We start from the raw sequence: 17,923 nt of genomic DNA on the forward strand, positions 1-17,923 counted from the left end.
TACCGCAGGGCAAGAATTATAGCTGGGGGAAAGGAAATTATGATGCGATTAGGCAAGATTTAGGATGCATGGGATGGGGAAGGAAACTGCAGGGGATGGGCACAATCGAAATGTGGAGCTTATTCAAGGAGCAGCTACTGCGTGTCCTTGATAAGTATGTACCTGTCAGGCAGGGAGGAAGTTGTCGAGCGAGGGAGCCGTGGTTTACTAAAGAAGTTGAAGCGCTTGTCAAGAGGAAGAAGAAGGCTTATGTTAGGATGAGATGTGAAGGCTCAGTTAGGGCGCTTGAGAGTTACAAGCTAGCCAGGAAGGATCTAAAGGGAGAGCTAAGAAGAGCAAGGAGAGGACACGAGAAGTCATTGGCGGATAGGATCAAGGAAAACCCTAAGGCTTTCTATAGGTATATCAGGAATAAAAGAATGACTAGAGTTAGATTAGGGCCAATCAAGGATAGTAGTGGGAAGTTGTGTGTGGAATCAGAGGAGATAGGGGAAGCGTTAAATGAATATTTTTCATCAGTATTTACAGTAGAGAAAGAAAATGTTGTCGAGGAGAATACTGAGATTCAGGCTACTAGGCTAGATGGGATTGAGGTTCACAAGGAGGAGGTGTTAGCAATTTTGGAAAGTGTGAAAATAGATAAGTCCCCTGGGCCAGATGGGATTTATCCTAGGATTCTCTGGGAAGCCAGGGAGGAGATTGCAGAGCCTTTGTCCTTGATCTTTATGTCGTCATTGTCGACAGGAATAGTGCCGGAAGACTGGAGGATAGCAAATGTTGTCCCCTTGTTCAAGAAGGGGAGTAGAGACAGCCCTGGTAATTATAGACCTGTGAGCCTTACTTCGGTTGTGGGTAAAATGTTGGAAAAGGTTATAAGAGATAGGATTTATAATCATCTTGAAAAGAATAAGTTCATTAGCGATAGTCAGCACGGTTTTGTGAAGGGTAGGTCGTGCCTCACAAACCTTATTGAGTTTTTCGAGAAGGTGACCAAACAGGTGGATGAGGGTAAAGCAGTGGATGTGGTGTATATGGATTTCAGTAAGGCGTTTGATAAGGTTCCCCACGGTAGGCTATTGCAGAAAGTACGGAAGTATGGGGTTGAAGGTGATTTAGAGCTTTGGATCAGAAATTGGCTAGCTGAAAGAAGACAGAGGGTGGTGGTTGATGGCAAATGTTCATCCTGGAGTTTAGTTACTAGTGGTGTACTGCAAGGATCTGTTTTGGGGCCACTGCTGTTTGTCATTTTTATAAATGACCTGGAAGAGGGTGTAGAAGGGTGGGTTAGTAAATTTGCGGATGACACAAAGGTCGGTGGAGTTGTGGATAGTGCCGAAGGATGTTGTAGGGTACAGAGGGACATAGATAGGCTGCAGAGCCGGGCTGAGAGATGGCAAATGGAGTTTAATGCGGAAAAGTGTGAGGTGATTCACTTTGGAAGGAGTAACAGGAATGCAGAGTACTGGGCTAATGGGAAGATTCTTGGTAGTGTAGATGAGCAGAGAGATCTTGGTGTCCAGGTACATAAATCCCTGAAAGTTGCTACCCAGGTTAATAGGGCTGTTAAGAAGGCACATGGTGTGTTAGCTTTTATTAGTAGGGGGATCGAGTTTCGGAGCCACGAGGTCATGCTGCAGCTGTACAGAACTCTGGTGCGGCCGCACCTGGAGTATTGCGTGCAGTTCTGGTCACCGCATTATAGGAAGGATGTGGAAGCTTTGGAAAGGGTGCAGAGGAGATTTACTAGGATGTTGCCTGGTATGGAGGGAAGGTCTTACGAGGAAAGGCTGAGGGACTTGAGGTTGTTTTCGTTGGAGAGAAGGAGGAGGAGAGGTGACTTAATAGAGACATATAAGATAATCAGAGGGTTAGATAGGGTGGATAGTGAGAGCCTTTTTCCTCGGATGGTGATGGCAAACACGAGGGGACATAGCTTTAAGTTGAGGGGTGATAGATAGAGGACAGATGTTAGAGGTAGTTTCTTTACACAGAGAGTAGTAGGGGTGTGGAATGCCCTGCCTGCAACAGTAGTAGACTCGCCAACTTTAAGGGCATTTAAGTGGTCATTGGATAGACATATGGATGAAAATGGAATAGTGTAGGTCAGATGGTTTCACAGGTCGGCGCAACATCGAAGGCTGAAGGGCCTGTACTGCGCTGTAATGTTCTAATTCTAACTAATCAGCACTGTCTTCACTGAGATTACAGTCTATAAATTGTGTTAAAAATATTCATGAGACTTGAGGTCATGCAAAAACCCAGTGTCGCCACCATCCTGGAGTAAATTACATCCTTATTACTCATTCCCAATCATCTATAATCCTATTTTTAACTTAATCAAGGGATTGAAATTAATGTCTGTAAACACCAAGAGCAATCTTCAAAACATAACTTCAAAAAAAATCTAAAAATGCATTACTTGAATAGAAAGAAACATACACCAGCACTAAATTGCTTAAGTTTTACATTTGCAGTTTTCTGAATATTAGTTTTCATCTGATTGATCCAGCAAATTATAATAACTATTGTTAGACGTAAAGTTCTACCCCTGACAGGTTACTCTATGATTTGGATGGCAGAACTACGAGAAATAATAAGATAACACTCAAAGCCTAAATTAAACATGAATGTCTTTACTAGGTTTGGTAAGAATATCAGTTAGCAATACAATACACCTGTGATTCACAAATACGTTACAAGAAGTTAGACATACGATCACCCAGTGAGCAGTCACCACCTGTTGATCGCACTCTTCAACAACAGACCAATTTTCCTGGCTGCAGCACCAAATCACTCTTCACAATAATCTTTATACTCTTCTTTCCAATGTGGACAGGATGTTCCATTGACCGGGTCATACTGTCCTATCAAAATCCACCTTGGACTACAATTGTCCAACGGGGTGTCTAGTGACTTGTTCAAACAATGGTGTTAGAGCCCACCTTGAGGTTGTTTGTACATCTTTCTTAAACTTAATTTCCTGGTAACACATTCCAAGACCACTAAGATAATTAAACAATCAGAATTCCTTAAATTACTGACTTCTTGCAAGTTGTTGTCGGTGAATTAAAAACAGAATTAATCTGATAAAGCATATAAAAAATATAGCTTCTTGTGGAGTTAGTTTCTCTACATTTCAAAAGAAGACAAACAAAACATCATCAATCAATGTCAGAGAGTGACAGTTTCTTGAAGCTTTCATGTAAACCCCATACCACTTAAATCAGTTGAATCTCTGTGGTAGTGTTTTATAACCTCTCTGGAACGGACATTTTGTCTCTGTCCAGTTTCATTTCTTGTCAGACTTATTGAAACATACAGTTTCACTAAGGTTCTAACTTTGCATCAAAGCAAGCACTTGAATTAGGCAAGTTTTACTGTGAAGAATGACTGTTTGCAGAGCTGTAAACTCACAGCGAGACATCCTGTGTTTTTTCTTTCAAAGACTTTGAAAAGGTAGTCTTACAGCGTTCCACAGTTTTGTGTCACTTTAAGAAACTTTTATACCTCTGCAAAGCGTGCTGACAAGATTAGCCAATGTCTGTACAGTACAACTAGCTACAGCAAAAAGCACTTTGCTTTTTATCTGAACTATCGATGCCATGCACCCTCCACCCAACTCCAGGTTGCATAGCTTTTGCAAATCTCAATCACAAATTTTACTTGAACTATCAAGTTTTTTTTATTCTTTCACAGGATGTGGACATCGCTGGCTAGGCCAGCATTTATTGCCCATCCCTTCTTCCTGGCATTTCTTCGCAGACGAAGATTTTGGGAAGGTTGTACTCATTGGTTGCAGACCCATTGGTGGCAAAGGTGTGCAAAGGAAACCCGACCCCAGTCCGAAAGCCAGACCCAGAAGCCCGACATGCTCCAGCCCGAACCCGACTCGTGTCGTCGGATCCTGTCGGGGTCAGGTCAGTAGCAGGCCTTTACATCAGTACATGGGTAAAGGCCTGCTACCTGTCCCGACCCCAAAGGGACCCGACAACATGTGTTGGCTTCGGGCTGAGTTGGGTTGGACTTCTGGGTCCAGCATTCGGGCTCGGTCGGGTTTCCTTTGCACGCCTTTAACTGGTGCTAGTCAGGCCTATCCATGATCGGCAGATTCTTCCACAGGGGCTGCAAGTGAAGGTATAGTCACTGCTGGGGGCAATTGGATCTATCCTTCGCCTTTTCTCTTTCATGCTGGTGCTTTGCTCAGTCTCAAAGGTAGCACTCCCAATACATCATCTCCAGGCATCACAATCTATGGCCTGTGCTTCCAACTGGTGATGGCCGATGTGGCACACAGAGAGGGACTTTTTCAGGGAGTCCTTGAAACATTTTTGTGGGGCCCCTCTCTTCATTTTTCCAGTGGCCAGTTCTCCATACAACACAATCTTGGGCAGGCGACTGTCATCCATCTGGGCAACATGATCAGCCCAACGCAGTTGGCTTTGCAGGAGGGTGGCCCTGATGCTGGTGATGTTGGCTGTTTCCAGGACTTCAATGTTTGTGATGCAGTCTTGCCAGCGGATCTTGAGGATGCTACGGAGGCAGCGCTGATGGAAGTGCTCTGGAAGGCATACACAATGGCATATAGAACCCATGACGCGACGCCATACAGAAGAGTGGTGAGGACTATGGCTTTGTATATTTTAAGTTTGGTCTGTGCTCTGAGGCTGTGGTTGCTTCACACTTGTTTGCAGAGTCTGCTGAATGTATTGTTTGCTTTTGAAAGCCTATTGTTCACTCCCTTGTCTATGGTGGCATCAAACGTGATGACGCTCCCCAAATAAGTAAATTGCTTGACAGCATTCAGCTCGGTTCCCTCAATGACAATGCTTGGTAGTCTATATTCTTCTTGGGGTGCAGGCTGATACAGGACTTCAGTTTTCTTTAAACTGATTTTTAGTCCAAAGAGTTGTGCCGCCTTGGAAAAACGTGTTCTTATACGTTGCAGGACTGACTGACTGTGGGTCAGGAGGGTGTAGTCATTGGCAAAAAGAAGTTCACGGATGAGTTTTTCTTGTGTCTTAGTGAGAGCCTGAAGATGCCCAAGGTTGAAATAGCCTCCATCAGTCCGGAAGCGTACGTAAACTCTCTCCTTAAGGTCTTCCGTTGCCTGCTGCAGCATCATGCTGAAAAAGATGGTGAATAAAGTCGAGGCCAGCAGACATCCCTGCTTCACGCCATTGGAGATTCGGAAGGGACTCGAGAGGTCACTGTTTTGCTTGACTTATCCGTACTGATTTTCATGAAACTGTTTCATCAAGGCCAGGAACCTGGATGAGCATCCAAGTTTTTCAAGGATTTTCCAAAGTCCATCTCTGCTCACAGTGTCGAATGCCATGGTGAGGTCTACAAAATTGACATACGGGCCTTTGTTTTGCTCACGACACTTTTCATGTAATTGTCTGAGTGCAAATACCATGTCTGTGGTGCCTCTGTTTGCTCTGAAAACTCACTGACTCTCTGAGAGGTTTTCTTCCACAATGGTAGGCACAAGTCTGTTCAGAAGTATTCTAGCCAGGAGCTTCCTAGCAATAGAAAGGAGGGTGATCCCACGGTAGTTGGAGCAGTCGAATTTTTCTCCTTTGTTTTTGTAACGGCATCACGAAGATCCCGTGGAATCCTGCTCTGTTCCCAGCAGGCCGTGAAAAACCCATGGATCTTGGAGGGGAACTTGCAGGTGGTGGTGTGTCCATACATCTACTGCCCTTGTCCTTCTAGGTGGCAGCGGTTGGGGGTTTGGAAGGTGCTGTCAAAGGAGCCTTGGTGAGTTGTTGCAGTATATCTTGTAGATGGTACACGCTGCTGCCACTGTGTATCGATGATGGAGGGAGTGAATGCTGAAGGTGGTGGATGGCATGCCAATCAAGTTAGTCAAGAATATTACAGTTTCTTACACCATGCACAGAGAAGACCCAGTTTTGACTGATGGCCTCCTTTTATGGGTTGTATAAACACTTGAAGCTAGCGCTAGGCAATGCCATTTTGACATAGATATTAAATATTCATGCCTGCTATCTTCAGCAGGAGAAGTTAATAAAAGTACATTGCAATTGTACTTAATTTCTCAGAATGTACTACAATACTTAAAATAAATTATACTATAAACACTTAAAATGCAATGACAGAAACCTCAATAAAAAGGTACTTCTGTTTTTATTTCAATAAAATACAACTTCCCTACTAAATTATGCTGGGATATTATATAAACAGAGGCTTATTTTTCATTTTCTAACAGAGGTTAACAGAAAAATAAAATCTGTGCACTGGTAGGTACAGGCATTGTACATGATCATTCTGGTTGTAGTTGATGGCCATGATCGTGGCATTTTATTTGTACAATTTAACAGTGGACTAGTATTATCTGTGCTTCTTTCTTGCCGTTCATATGGAATAAGCTCTACCGTCCAGTACGCTAAACATACCTTTCTCTTTGGCAAGACAAAAGAATATAGTCGACTCAAATGCTTTAGAAGCATTCTGGATCATATTCAAAATAGTATTAAAAAGTTCACTTTGCCCTGTAGACAAACTTAACAGTGAACTCAAAAAAACTTATTATAAGCATCCAATAGCAACAAAATTTCATATTCAGAATTCACGTGAGAAATTACAAATTAGATTCTTTTCACAAGTTCAATTTATTTGCAGACTCTCACTAGCACAAGTTTTTCAGTTAGCTCAGCCTGGTTTACTTTGCTTTGATTATGCCGATTATTCAGGTCACATATTGGAGCGAGTCAGCCAAGTGAAATCCTGAAAGCAAATAACATAAGAACATAAAGTCGAGAGTTGTAAAGGAATATGTGACCCATTAATCCTTTCCTGTCTGAAGGATACCTGCTTATTCTGCTATCGTGTCATTTCCCTCTCGCGCCACCTGCTGATCTCCTACTTTAAGAAACATCACGTTCCTTACCATAAAAAATGAAGTAGTGCTATTAATACATCTCTCAACAGTTTTCGATGATTTAATCCTGATAAGTATTTAACAGATTTCTGAAAAAAAGTGTACCGGCATTATTACTGCTCATATTCAAATCTCTCTGCAGTTGAACAAGGTTTCCAACAATTACCTAGATCGAAGAGATAAAATGCAACTGTAATGATCTTCCCCTGCATGCCAATGTGCGCATGCACAAGAAATCAAATAAACTCGGTAAGAGCAAAAACAACTTCTTCTCTACCTTCGCCAAAAACCATAACCATGATTGTGAACTTACACAAAGAGGTCTAACCCTCACACACACACACCTGTTTGTGTAAGCTCCATGCCTTGCTTAATGCACTAGGGCCACACATTAATTTATTGTTTCACAGAACAGTAACTTCTAATCATCTTCTACAATTTCTTCTTCTCTTTGGACTCCCCATAACATTCACCAACTGAAACTGAGGTAACAGACAAAACAGAACCAATTCTTGGGTTCCTGTCGATGCTTCTCTTGCAATAGTAGTTCAAAGGTGGGTGGGTTGAGTAGCTTACTAACTTTTCCTCCCTGCACCTGATCTCTATTATGCATCTTCCCCAGACAGCTTGCTGACAGTTGAAAATTCACTGTGTGGGTAATCTTGAGAGAATCCTAAGTCTAACAACTCTGTCATGCACGAACTTGCTGTATAACTGGAACCCCTCTCCCCCATACAAACCTAATCTAACAGATTCATGATAAAGACTATAATTATCTCTGCAGGACGTCACTCTAAACACAACAACAGCGATTACTGTGCTGAACTACGGATGTGTTAATTCACACAACAGAATCAGGCTTTTTCAACCTTTCTCCCAACCCGACAAAAAAAAACAATGGCTGCTTCAACTACCTACATAACAATTACTGGACTTCAAAATCATTATTTGTAGAAAAAATACATTACTCCATATACACTTACTTGTTTCTTTCTGTCAGATGATGGATCAATCATCACATTGATAAGTGATGGCATTTTTTTGTCTGCCAAACAAGCAGCAAGTGCCTTTTGCAGCTCCTGTGGTGTCTGTACAAAATAACCTTTTCCACCAAATGCAGACATGACCTGCTCATAGTGAGCATTGGGCAGGAGGGAAATGGGCGGAGCCCTGAAAAAATTGAGGAAACATGGTACTGAATATGTTTACCAAAGAAGAAAAACAACTATGTCATTCTTTCATTTGGTTATGTCATTTGGTTCAGATTTAAACAAATCATGCTGGTTTCAAAATTCACATTTCACCTATTAAGTGAAATGCTATCAATTTTTACTTTAAAATATCCATAAGATAATTGTCACATCAGTAATATGGGCAATCAATGTTTAGATAATGACATTTTTGAAAAAGCATGTTAAGCAATATTGCACCAATGTTCTGTTGCCTCAGTCAGGTACAATGACAAATAAGATGTAAACAAAATTTCCTAGAAAGTGAAAGTACATAATACATAACAATAAATACCAAAAACAGTTGAAAAATAATGAAGGTTGCTATCAGATCAGCTACAAGGTTAACGGAAAAGAGGATCATGGACAACTGTGTCAGCAATGGAAAAAGCTTTTTCAGCTACGTTTAAAAGTTAAAGGACTGACAAAAATTGTATTGGTCATTGAAAGATGCTCAAGGACAGGTTAGACGGGACTCTCAAGATATGACAGAGATACTAAATGAGTATTTTGCATCGTGTCTACACATAGACAACTGAGAGCATTAAATGGTGCAGTAAATAAAAGTGTTAATGTTAAAATAGATGAGGATATTATTTTAGAAAGAATAGGAACCTTTAAATAAAATCAGGTTGCTAGCCCAGATGATATACATCAGGTCCTTAGGGAAATGAGACCGGAGCTATGTGAATCCATTGCCTTTACCTTCAATGGCTCACTGGAGCCAGGGACTCCCCTCAGACTGGAAGGAGTCTAATATAGCTCCAATTTTCAAAAAGAACTCATGGCAGAACCTGGTAACTATAGGCCTATTAGCTTGACATCAGTAATATGCTTGAGGGAATAATTAGAAATGCATTATATAATCACTTAGACAGAGAATGCCACACCAGCAGCACCCAACACAGTTTCTAAAAAAGATTGTATCTTACCAATTTGATTGAATATTTTGAAGAAGTCAAAAAAATGAAGGCAAGGAATCATTGAAGGTTATGGCACAAAATGACCATTAGACCCTGTGCCAACTCTTTGCTAGAGCTATCCAAAATTATTTCCGCTTCCTTACTCTTTCCTTATAATCTTGCATTCTCAAGTAGGAAACATCTGAAGAGATCCTGCCAACGCCGGACTTTTCTTAAAGTATACACAAGAAAAATGAAATATAGATTTACTCCCCAAGCTTTTCCAAATTTTGCATTTATTGTACTCCAAAATTTTTTAGAATATGACGCTTCTGCCATTCGCATAATGTGGACCCAATCTGAAAATATTATTTATGAAGATACATTTCTGCCTATATTTCATTTTTACCAAGTACAGCAGCAGAACAATATATATTTTAACACTATTCCCTCCTACAATTAGCTCCATGCTAGTGAAGGGAGAAAGCAGGTCTTAAAAGAGGCCTGATCACACTCACAATGCATCATAAACAGGTGGTAGAAAGTGTCTAAAATCGGTCCATGCTCATGCAGAGATTTGCATTTGAATCGAGCCCAGTCATATGGGAGGATAATTGATTTTATTAGACAGCTGTTAAAAATACAGGTGAAAGGAATACTAACACTCAGGGACAATCATCAATTTAGAAATAAAGCTAACAGCCTTTAACTCATCATTTGAGGTATAAATTGTACCAACATCCCAAAAAAGGAGTGGAATTTAAAACATTTAACCCAAAATGTTAGAAAATCTATAAAATGGCTAAAGCAAAATACTAGTATGTTATCAAGATTATTTATGTATTAGGGAACAAAGAGAGACAGCCATGGAAAGCTCAGCTGCGGGTACAGAGAAGAGAAATTAGCAACCACTGCAATGTTAGTGACCTGGAATACTAGCTTCATTAGCAAAAGGGCACATCATCGAACAGCAAGGCAAAGAATAGACTGCACCTCCTAAAAACAAGTCATACTAATAAACAGAACTGAGATTTATACCCTCTGAATGAAAATCTAACATTCAATGCCTTGGCCCATCATTCATTAAAACTGGTTGTACAAATACCCGCTCATGTCCCAGACCAAAAGAGGTCATTGATTTCAAATGTTTGTTTTCTATACAAATGATTGAATCAAAACTGACACTGACAATGCGGGTCTTGTTCTCCTATTGGCCTCTTAACATGCAATGTGAAATCCTTCAATGATGCAGTGTCACTATTCTTTAACACCTGCTGCTCTTGTAGTATCAGCTGCAGCTCCATTTGTACCCACCGGAAAATCGTGTCTTTCTGTATTTTGTCATTTTGATTGACCAAAATTGTATTCTTTCATAACAATTTTGTATTCTTTCAGAACAACTGAGAGAGCGGCTTAAAAACGTCCCAAAGCGCTTCACAGAACAAATAAACAGAAACTGATGGCAAACAAATGGAGATATTAGAAGGGATGAATAGAAGCTTAGTCAAAGAGCTAGGTTTTAAAGAGGGCTTTAAAGCAGGAGAGGGAGGTGGAGAGCTTTAAGGAGGGAAATCCAGAGCATAAGACCTAGATAGCTAAATGCATGGCCACAATGGTGGGGCGAAGGGAGTGGGGATGCACAGGAGGCTAGAGCTCTTGATTTGTAGGAAAGCTGAAGAAGTTTACAGAAATAGGGAGGGGCGAAGATGAAAATGCACCACAACAACAACTTATATTTATGTAGCACCAAGGCACTTCACAGGACCATTATTAAATAAACGGAGAGACGGTGGTGTAGTGGTAATGTCACTGAACTAATAAGCCAGAGGCCCAGCCTATTGACATGGGTTCAAATCCCATCATGGCAGCTACTGGAAAATAAATTCAATTAATTAATAAAAATCTGGAATAGAAAGCTGGTTTCACTAAAGGTGCCATGAAAATTACTCTCAATTGTCGTCAAAACTCATTTGGTTCACTAATGTCCTTTAAGGAAGGAAATCTGCCATCCTTACCTGTCTGGCCTGCATGTGACTCCAGACCCACAGCAATGTGGTTGACTCTTAAATGCCCTCTGAAATGGCCTAACAAGGGCAATTAGGGATGGGCAACAAATGCTGGTCTTGCCATTCAATCACAAACAAGAATCTTAAACTTAAACAAAGCCAATTACGAAGGTATGAGGAGAAAACTGGCTAAGGTTAATAGGGTAAATAGACTGGAAGGCATGGTGGTAAATGAACAGTGGGAAACATTTAAAGAAACAATTCAAAGGGTTTAATAAAATTACATTCCGTTCAAAAACAAAAACCTGTCAAGAAAGACCCATCTGTAGCTCACTCAGGAAGTTAAGGAGAATATTAGACTAAAAGAAGAGGCTTACAATGTTGCAAAAAGTAGCTAGTCTGAGGATTGGGAGTGTTTTAGAAACCAGCTAAGGGCCACCAAAAAGTTGATAAAAAGGGAAAAAATTGAATGAGAGTAAACTAGCCAGGAATATAAAAACAGATTGTAAGATCTTTTATAAGTACATAAAAAGGAAGAGAGTAGCTAAAGTAGACATTGGTCCCTTAGAGGTAGAGACAGGAGAAATCATCATGGGGAATGAGGCAGAGGCATTGAACAAATATTTTGTATCTGTCTTCACAGTAGAAGACACAACTTCCATACCAGAAATAGGCAGTAACCTATGGGCTAAAAAGTGAAGAAATTAAGGATATTGATATCAGCCAAGAAAAAGTATTGCAGAAACCTGAGGGAATAAAATCTGGCAAGTGCCTGGGACCAGATGGCCTACATCATACGATTCTAAAAGAGATAGCTGCAGAGATAGTGGATGCGCTGGCTATGATTTTCCAGAATTCCTCAGATTCAGGAATGGGCATATCAGATTATAAGTTGGCAACTGTTACACCGCTTTTCAAGGAGAAGAGAGAAAACAGGGAACTACAGGCCAGTTAGCCTAACATCAGTCGTTGGGAAGATTATGGAAACTATTATGAAAGAAGTCTTAACATTGCACTTGGAAAAGCATGGTATGATTAAGACAAGTCAGCATAGTTTTACGAAAGGGAGATCCTGTTTGACAAATTTATTAGAGTGTTTTAAGGATGTAACTAGTAGGGTAGATAAAGGGGAACCAGTAGATATAGTATACCTGGATTTTCAAAAGGCATCCGATAAATGCCACACAAACGATTAATAAGCAAGACGGTGTTGGGGGTAATATATTAGCATGGATAGAGGATTAACAGACAGGAAGCAGAGAGTGGGCATAAATGGGGCATTTTCAAGTTGGCAGGCAGTGAATAGTGGGGTGCCACAAGGATCAGTGCTGGGGCCTCAGCTATTTACACTCTATATTAATGACTTGGATGAAGAGACAGAGAGTAATGTATCTAAGTTTGCTGACGATACAAAGCTCGGTGGAAAGGTAAGCTGCGAAGAGAATGTAAAGAGGCTGCAAAGAGATATAGGCAGGCCCAGTGAGTGCGCAACAAGATGGAAATTGGAGCATAATGTATGGAAGTGTGAAGCTGGTCACTTTGGTCGTAAAAATACAAAAGCAGAATTTTTTTTTAAAGTGTGAAACTATTAAGTGTTGATGTTCAGAGAGATTTGGGGATACTCGTACAAGGAACACACAAAGTTAACATGCAGGTGCAGCAGGCTAGTAAGAAGGCAAATGGCGTGTTGCCCTTCATTGCAAGGGGTTTGGAGTACAGGAATAAAGAAGTCTCACTAAATTTGTACAGGGCTTTGGTGAATAGTGTGTGCAGTTTTGGTCTCCACATTTAAGAAAAGATATACTTTTCTGGAGGCAATGCAGCGAAGATTTACTAAATTGGTCCCTGGGATGAGGGGGTTGTCCTAAGATGAGAACTGGGTAAATTGGGCCTATATTCTCTGGAGTTTAGATGAATAAGAGGTGATCTAATTGAGATATAGAAGATCCTGAAAGGGCTTGAAAGGATAGAAGATGAGAGATTGTTCCCGCTGGTCAGGGAATCTGTAATAGGGGGACACAGTCTCAGGATAAGGGGCCAATCATTCAGGACTGAGATGAGGAGGAATTACTACACTCAATAGGTTGAGGGCTGGAGGAAATTGCAGATATAGGGAGGGGCGAAGCCATGGAGGGAATTGAAAACAAGGATAAAAATTTTAAAATCAAGACATTGCCCGACCGGATCCAATATAGGCCAGTGAGCACAGGGCTGATAGGGGAACGGCTCTTGGTGCGAGTTAAGACACAGGCAGCAGAGTTTTGGATGATCTCAAGTTTATGGAGGGTAGAATGTGGGAGATTGGCCAGGAGTATGTTGGAATATTCAAGTCTGGAGGTAACGAAAGCATGAATGAGGATTTCAGCAGCAGATGAGCTGAGACGGGGGCGAAGTTGGGCAATGTTACAGAGGTGGAAATAGGCAGTCTTAGTGATGGCACAAATATATGACCAGAAGCTCATCTTGGGGTCAAATGTGACACCAAGGTTGAGAATAGATTGGTTTAATCTCAGATTTTTGCTGCGGAGAAGGATGGAGTCTGTAGCTAGGGAACAGAGTTTGGAGCGGGAGCCAAACACAATGGCGTCAGTCTTCTCATTAGTTAATTGGAAGAAATTTCTGCTCATCCAGTACCAGATGCCGGATAACCAATCTGGTAATTTAGCAACAGTGGAGGAGTAGAGGGAGGTGGTGATGAGGTAGACCTGGGTGTCGTCAGCGTACATGTGAAAAATAATGCTGTGCTTTCAGATGACGTTGCCAAAGGGCAGCATGTAGATGAGAAGCAGGAAGGGGCCAAGGATAGATCCTTGGGAGATACCAGAGGTAATAGTGCAGGAGCAGGAAAAGACCCCATTGCAAGTGATACTCTGGCTATGATTAGATCGATAAGAATGGAACCAGGTAAGATCAATCCCACCCAGCTGAAAGACAGTGGAGAGGTGTTGGAGGAGGACGGTGTGGTCAACCATGTCAAAGGCTGCAGACAGGTCAAGAAGGACAAGGAGGGAAAGTTAACCTTTGTCACAGTCACATAGGATGTTATTTGTGACTTTGATAAGAGCTGTTTTGGTACTGTAACAGGGCAGAAACCTGATTGGAAGGATTCAAACATGGAGTTCCAGGAAAGATGGGAATAGATTTGGAAGGCGACAACACGTTCAAAGACGTGTTACCCCCTCTCAAGAATGGACCCTCCCTCTGCACTGATCTTCCAGTGTGGAGCCCGTGGGCTCCAGCCTGCTCCTTTGCTGCTCACAGTCCACCAGCTCTATGCAAATGTAGTTTGGCTCTTGAAATGGGCTGGAGCTCCTGCTCAGGCTGTCAGGTAACTGTGAGCATGCTCTGCCGATAGGCATTCTGAACACAGCTGAGCGGCACTCTGCTCCAATGTAGCATATAATTTACCAGCAGCAATGCTATAGGAGATCTGCACTGGATCTTAGGTAATGAAGCTGCACCTTTAGTACTGACTGCACCAGACAAAATAGGAAAATCAATCCAGAAGACATGATAATGTCACTGCAGCAATATTTTGAAAAACATAATTCTGCTCATCAAAATACTATTACACTTTTTCTTTTGATAAAAGTGTAAGATAAGTGGCAAGTAACATTCACGCCACACAAGTGCCAGGCAATGACCATCTCCAACAAGAGAGAATCTGACCATCTCCCCTTGACATTCAACAGCATTACCATCGCTGAATCCCCCACTATCAACATCCTAGGGGTTACCATTGACCAGAAACTGAACCGGAATAGCCATATAAATACCGTGGCTACAAGAACAGGTCAGAGGCTAGGAATCCTGAGGCGGGTAACACCATCCAGGACAAAGCAGCCCGCTTGATTGGCACCCCATCTACAAACATTCACTCCCACTACCACCGACGCACAGTGGCAGCAGTGTGTACCATCTACAAGATGCACTGCAGCAATGCACCAAGGATCCTTAGACGGCACCTTCCAAACCCGCGACCTCTACCAACTAGAAGGACAAGGGCAGCAAATACAGGGGAACACCACCACCTGCAAGTTCCCCTCCAAGTCACACACCATCCTGACTTGGAACTATATCGCCGTTCCTTCACTGTCGCTGGGACAAAATCCTGGAACTCCCTTCCCAACAGCACTGTGGGTAAACCTACCCCACATGGACTTCAGTGGTTCAAGAAGGCAGCTCACCACCACCTTCTCAAGGTAAATTAGGGATGGACAATAAATGCTGGCCTGGCCAGTGACGCCCACATCCCATGAATGAATATAAAAAAAAAGTGCAGTGGTATAATAAAGCATGAATAAATTATGTTAAACAATATCACAAGCAGTTTTTCAATAAAACAGACTAGATTCTTTGGAACTCATATGAACTTAAGGCATCTGTTTTAGAAAGCAACTGGAGAGGGCAGAATTTAATACGAGCTGCCCAAAATGGGTGTGAAATCAGTGGAGTGGCCATACACCCAGGATGAAGCTTGTGCCTGAAGGCCCAAACTATTTTCAGGTTTGGCCCTCATTTGAATGCAGTTGGTGAGCTATAGCACCAAACAGGTGCTCTAGTGCAGCTTGCCTGCTTTGGGAGGGCAGGAAATCTGTCAGCAAGACAGGCTGTGGCTGGGGTTCGAAGTGAGTCGATCCTAGAGGGAGGCAAGGGCAAGCTGCAGTATTCTGGTGGAGACAGGAGAAGCATTCCTGCTCCTCCTGGCCTCACAAAAATATAAAGTAATTTGGTGCCCTTTTGCAGTGCAGCACTCTCTTTAAGGGCTGCTGCTTAGGCTGCTCATTGTGTAGTAAAAGTGGATGGAGTGTTCACGGTGCATGCTCTTCCATTTTTACTACAAAATTGCAATCAGGGTTCTACAATGGTGCAGGACCCTAATTTGCATATTTAAACAGCCTCTTCTGCAAACAGGCAGACGTACAGTGGGCCATTTACAGGCCCACCTAAAACCTGCCTCAGATTCAAAGGGCGGCCGAGGTCCACCCTCCTGATTTTTGTCAGCCAGCTGCCCATTTATCAGAGTAGAAACGAGCGGCTGGCAAATAAGATCATCTCGAACATTTTTGTTGAAAATATAGGTGACTGAGGTAAAAGTGCTTGTGCGATTGGTCTGGCAGTGATGCCCACTTATTGAAAACTCCAGCCAAAAATAACAGGTAATCATTCCTTCTACAATTTTATAGCGTATAACACTTTAGTAACAGAAAACATGCCATGTTTCAGGATCTGAGACTACTTGGCTTAAGTTACTCAACGTTTTCAATTTGAAGTCAGATGCAAAATTAATTCCCAAAGTTCCAGTACGTGTTTCAATCGTGTCAGAGGAAAATGGTTGGAGCTATCGAGGCAAGGGGGCACTAGGCATTTTAATGAGCTATCTAATATATGTTAATGAGCTCTCCAATGGATGTTAATGAGCTTGCCAATGTACCTTGATGAGTTCTCCTATAAGAGACAAGCCAGCCCTCAAAGCTGTTACCCATGTCAGTTTAAGACAAAAGAAAGGTTGCGACTTCCAATTCCTTCCAGTAAATAGCCACATGCGGTATGATGGGATGGATGGAACATGTAAGCTCAGGAGGGGTTGGCTGCAATAATCCACTCCATGAAGAACAGTACATGGACTGATTGGCAGCTCGCCCTTTTGGCTAAGATCAAGTGTAGTATCTGTTCTTATCAGTGCTTATTTGGTTGAGAAGAGACCATGATCATTGCCTTTTGATCCTGGGTAGGCTTTGAGTAAAATGGCTATAACCAATCTTCGAGCTTCAGGCCAGGGAGTGCGTAACACCGTTCGGGTGGTCGTGAAGGACAAGGAAGGAGATGCACCGGTCAATCGCACCTTCTTCATCAAGAAAATCCTCTTCGATTGCTGTGGATTTCAAGCTACGGACGTCTTCTGCCTGCAGGATTTCCCCAGCAGTGGATACTTCGACGTGACGTTCCGGAACGTGGCGGGATGCATTAAGTTCCTGAAGGCGTTCAAGGAGAAAGGGGACCGGGCGCCACTGTTGATCCTCACAGCGGAGCCGGTCTTCACGCTTCTGTCACAACGTGACTGGGTGGTGACGATTCACCTCTACAACCCCCATGTTCCGGTGGTGGATGTACTCACCTTTCTCGCCAGGTACGTCGAGGTGGCCGGCAGCAGCACTAATGTCAAGGACCCCTTTGGGATTTGGACCAGCAAGCAGCAGGTCAAGGTCACCTTGAAGGTCGATCCCAGTGGAGCCATTATCCACCCTCCCTCTCCAGCTTTGCTATCGGTGGAAGTCGAGGCTTCTTGGTCTATGCTGGGCAGCCCAGAGCTTGCCGCACCTGTGGCAAATCTGGTCACGTGGCAGCCAACTGCAGCACGGTTGTTTGCAAGAACTGCAAGCAGGAAGGCCATCAGACCAAGGACTGTAAGCAGCCTAAGTGTTGCAACTTGTGCGGTGCGGCAGGCCACCTCTACAAAACCTGCCCCAAACGCTGCCTCAGTTATGCTCAGGCGGCAAGGTCCAAGGAAAGGCAGGGAGAAGGTTCGACGAAGGCGTCCGGTGTTCGAAAGGAGACCAGCAACTTTCTCCGCAGTGAGGAACTTCAACCTGAGAAGGAGAAGGAAGGGGAGGCAGCTGAAACCAGCGACCCAGCACCTACCCTGTGCCCGGAAACCCCTGCTCCACAGACAGAATCAATGGAGGAGGAGGCAGCAGATGGACAAACAGGTCAGTGGCAAGTGGTCCAGAGGAAAATTACAAAGAAAAATCATCCAAAAGCGGAACAAGCCACCACCCAAACCAGTGGCAAGAGGACGCTACCTTCTGAAACAGACTATAACAGCGCCTCTTCACTGGACAGGGAAATGCTGGAACGACAGCCCCTTCAAAAGAGGCGGCA

At 42.8% G+C, this 17,923-nt stretch overlaps 1 protein-coding gene across 3 annotated transcripts in view; it reads right to left on the bottom strand.

The window, feature by feature from the left end:
- Positions 1-6,131: 6,131 nt before the first annotated feature.
- Positions 6,132-17,923, bottom strand: part of hacl1 (2-hydroxyacyl-CoA lyase 1) — a 147,618-nt gene continuing 135,826 nt past the window's right edge. For all 3 annotated transcript variants that reach the window (XM_068011713.1, XM_068011706.1, XM_068011697.1), the window contains 2 exons: positions 7,888-8,074; positions 6,132-6,750 (listed from right to left, as the gene is read on the bottom strand). In XM_068011713.1, coding sequence (XP_067867814.1) covers positions 6,718-6,750; positions 7,888-8,074 — 220 coding nt within the window. In that variant the 3' untranslated portion in view covers positions 6,132-6,717. The remainder of the gene's footprint in view (positions 6,751-7,887; positions 8,075-17,923) is intronic.

The sequence above is a fragment of the Heterodontus francisci genome, chromosome 2 (genome assembly GCF_036365525.1).
Source record: "Heterodontus francisci isolate sHetFra1 chromosome 2, sHetFra1.hap1, whole genome shotgun sequence".
In the NCBI taxonomy this organism is placed as follows: domain Eukaryota; kingdom Metazoa; phylum Chordata; class Chondrichthyes; order Heterodontiformes; family Heterodontidae; genus Heterodontus; species Heterodontus francisci.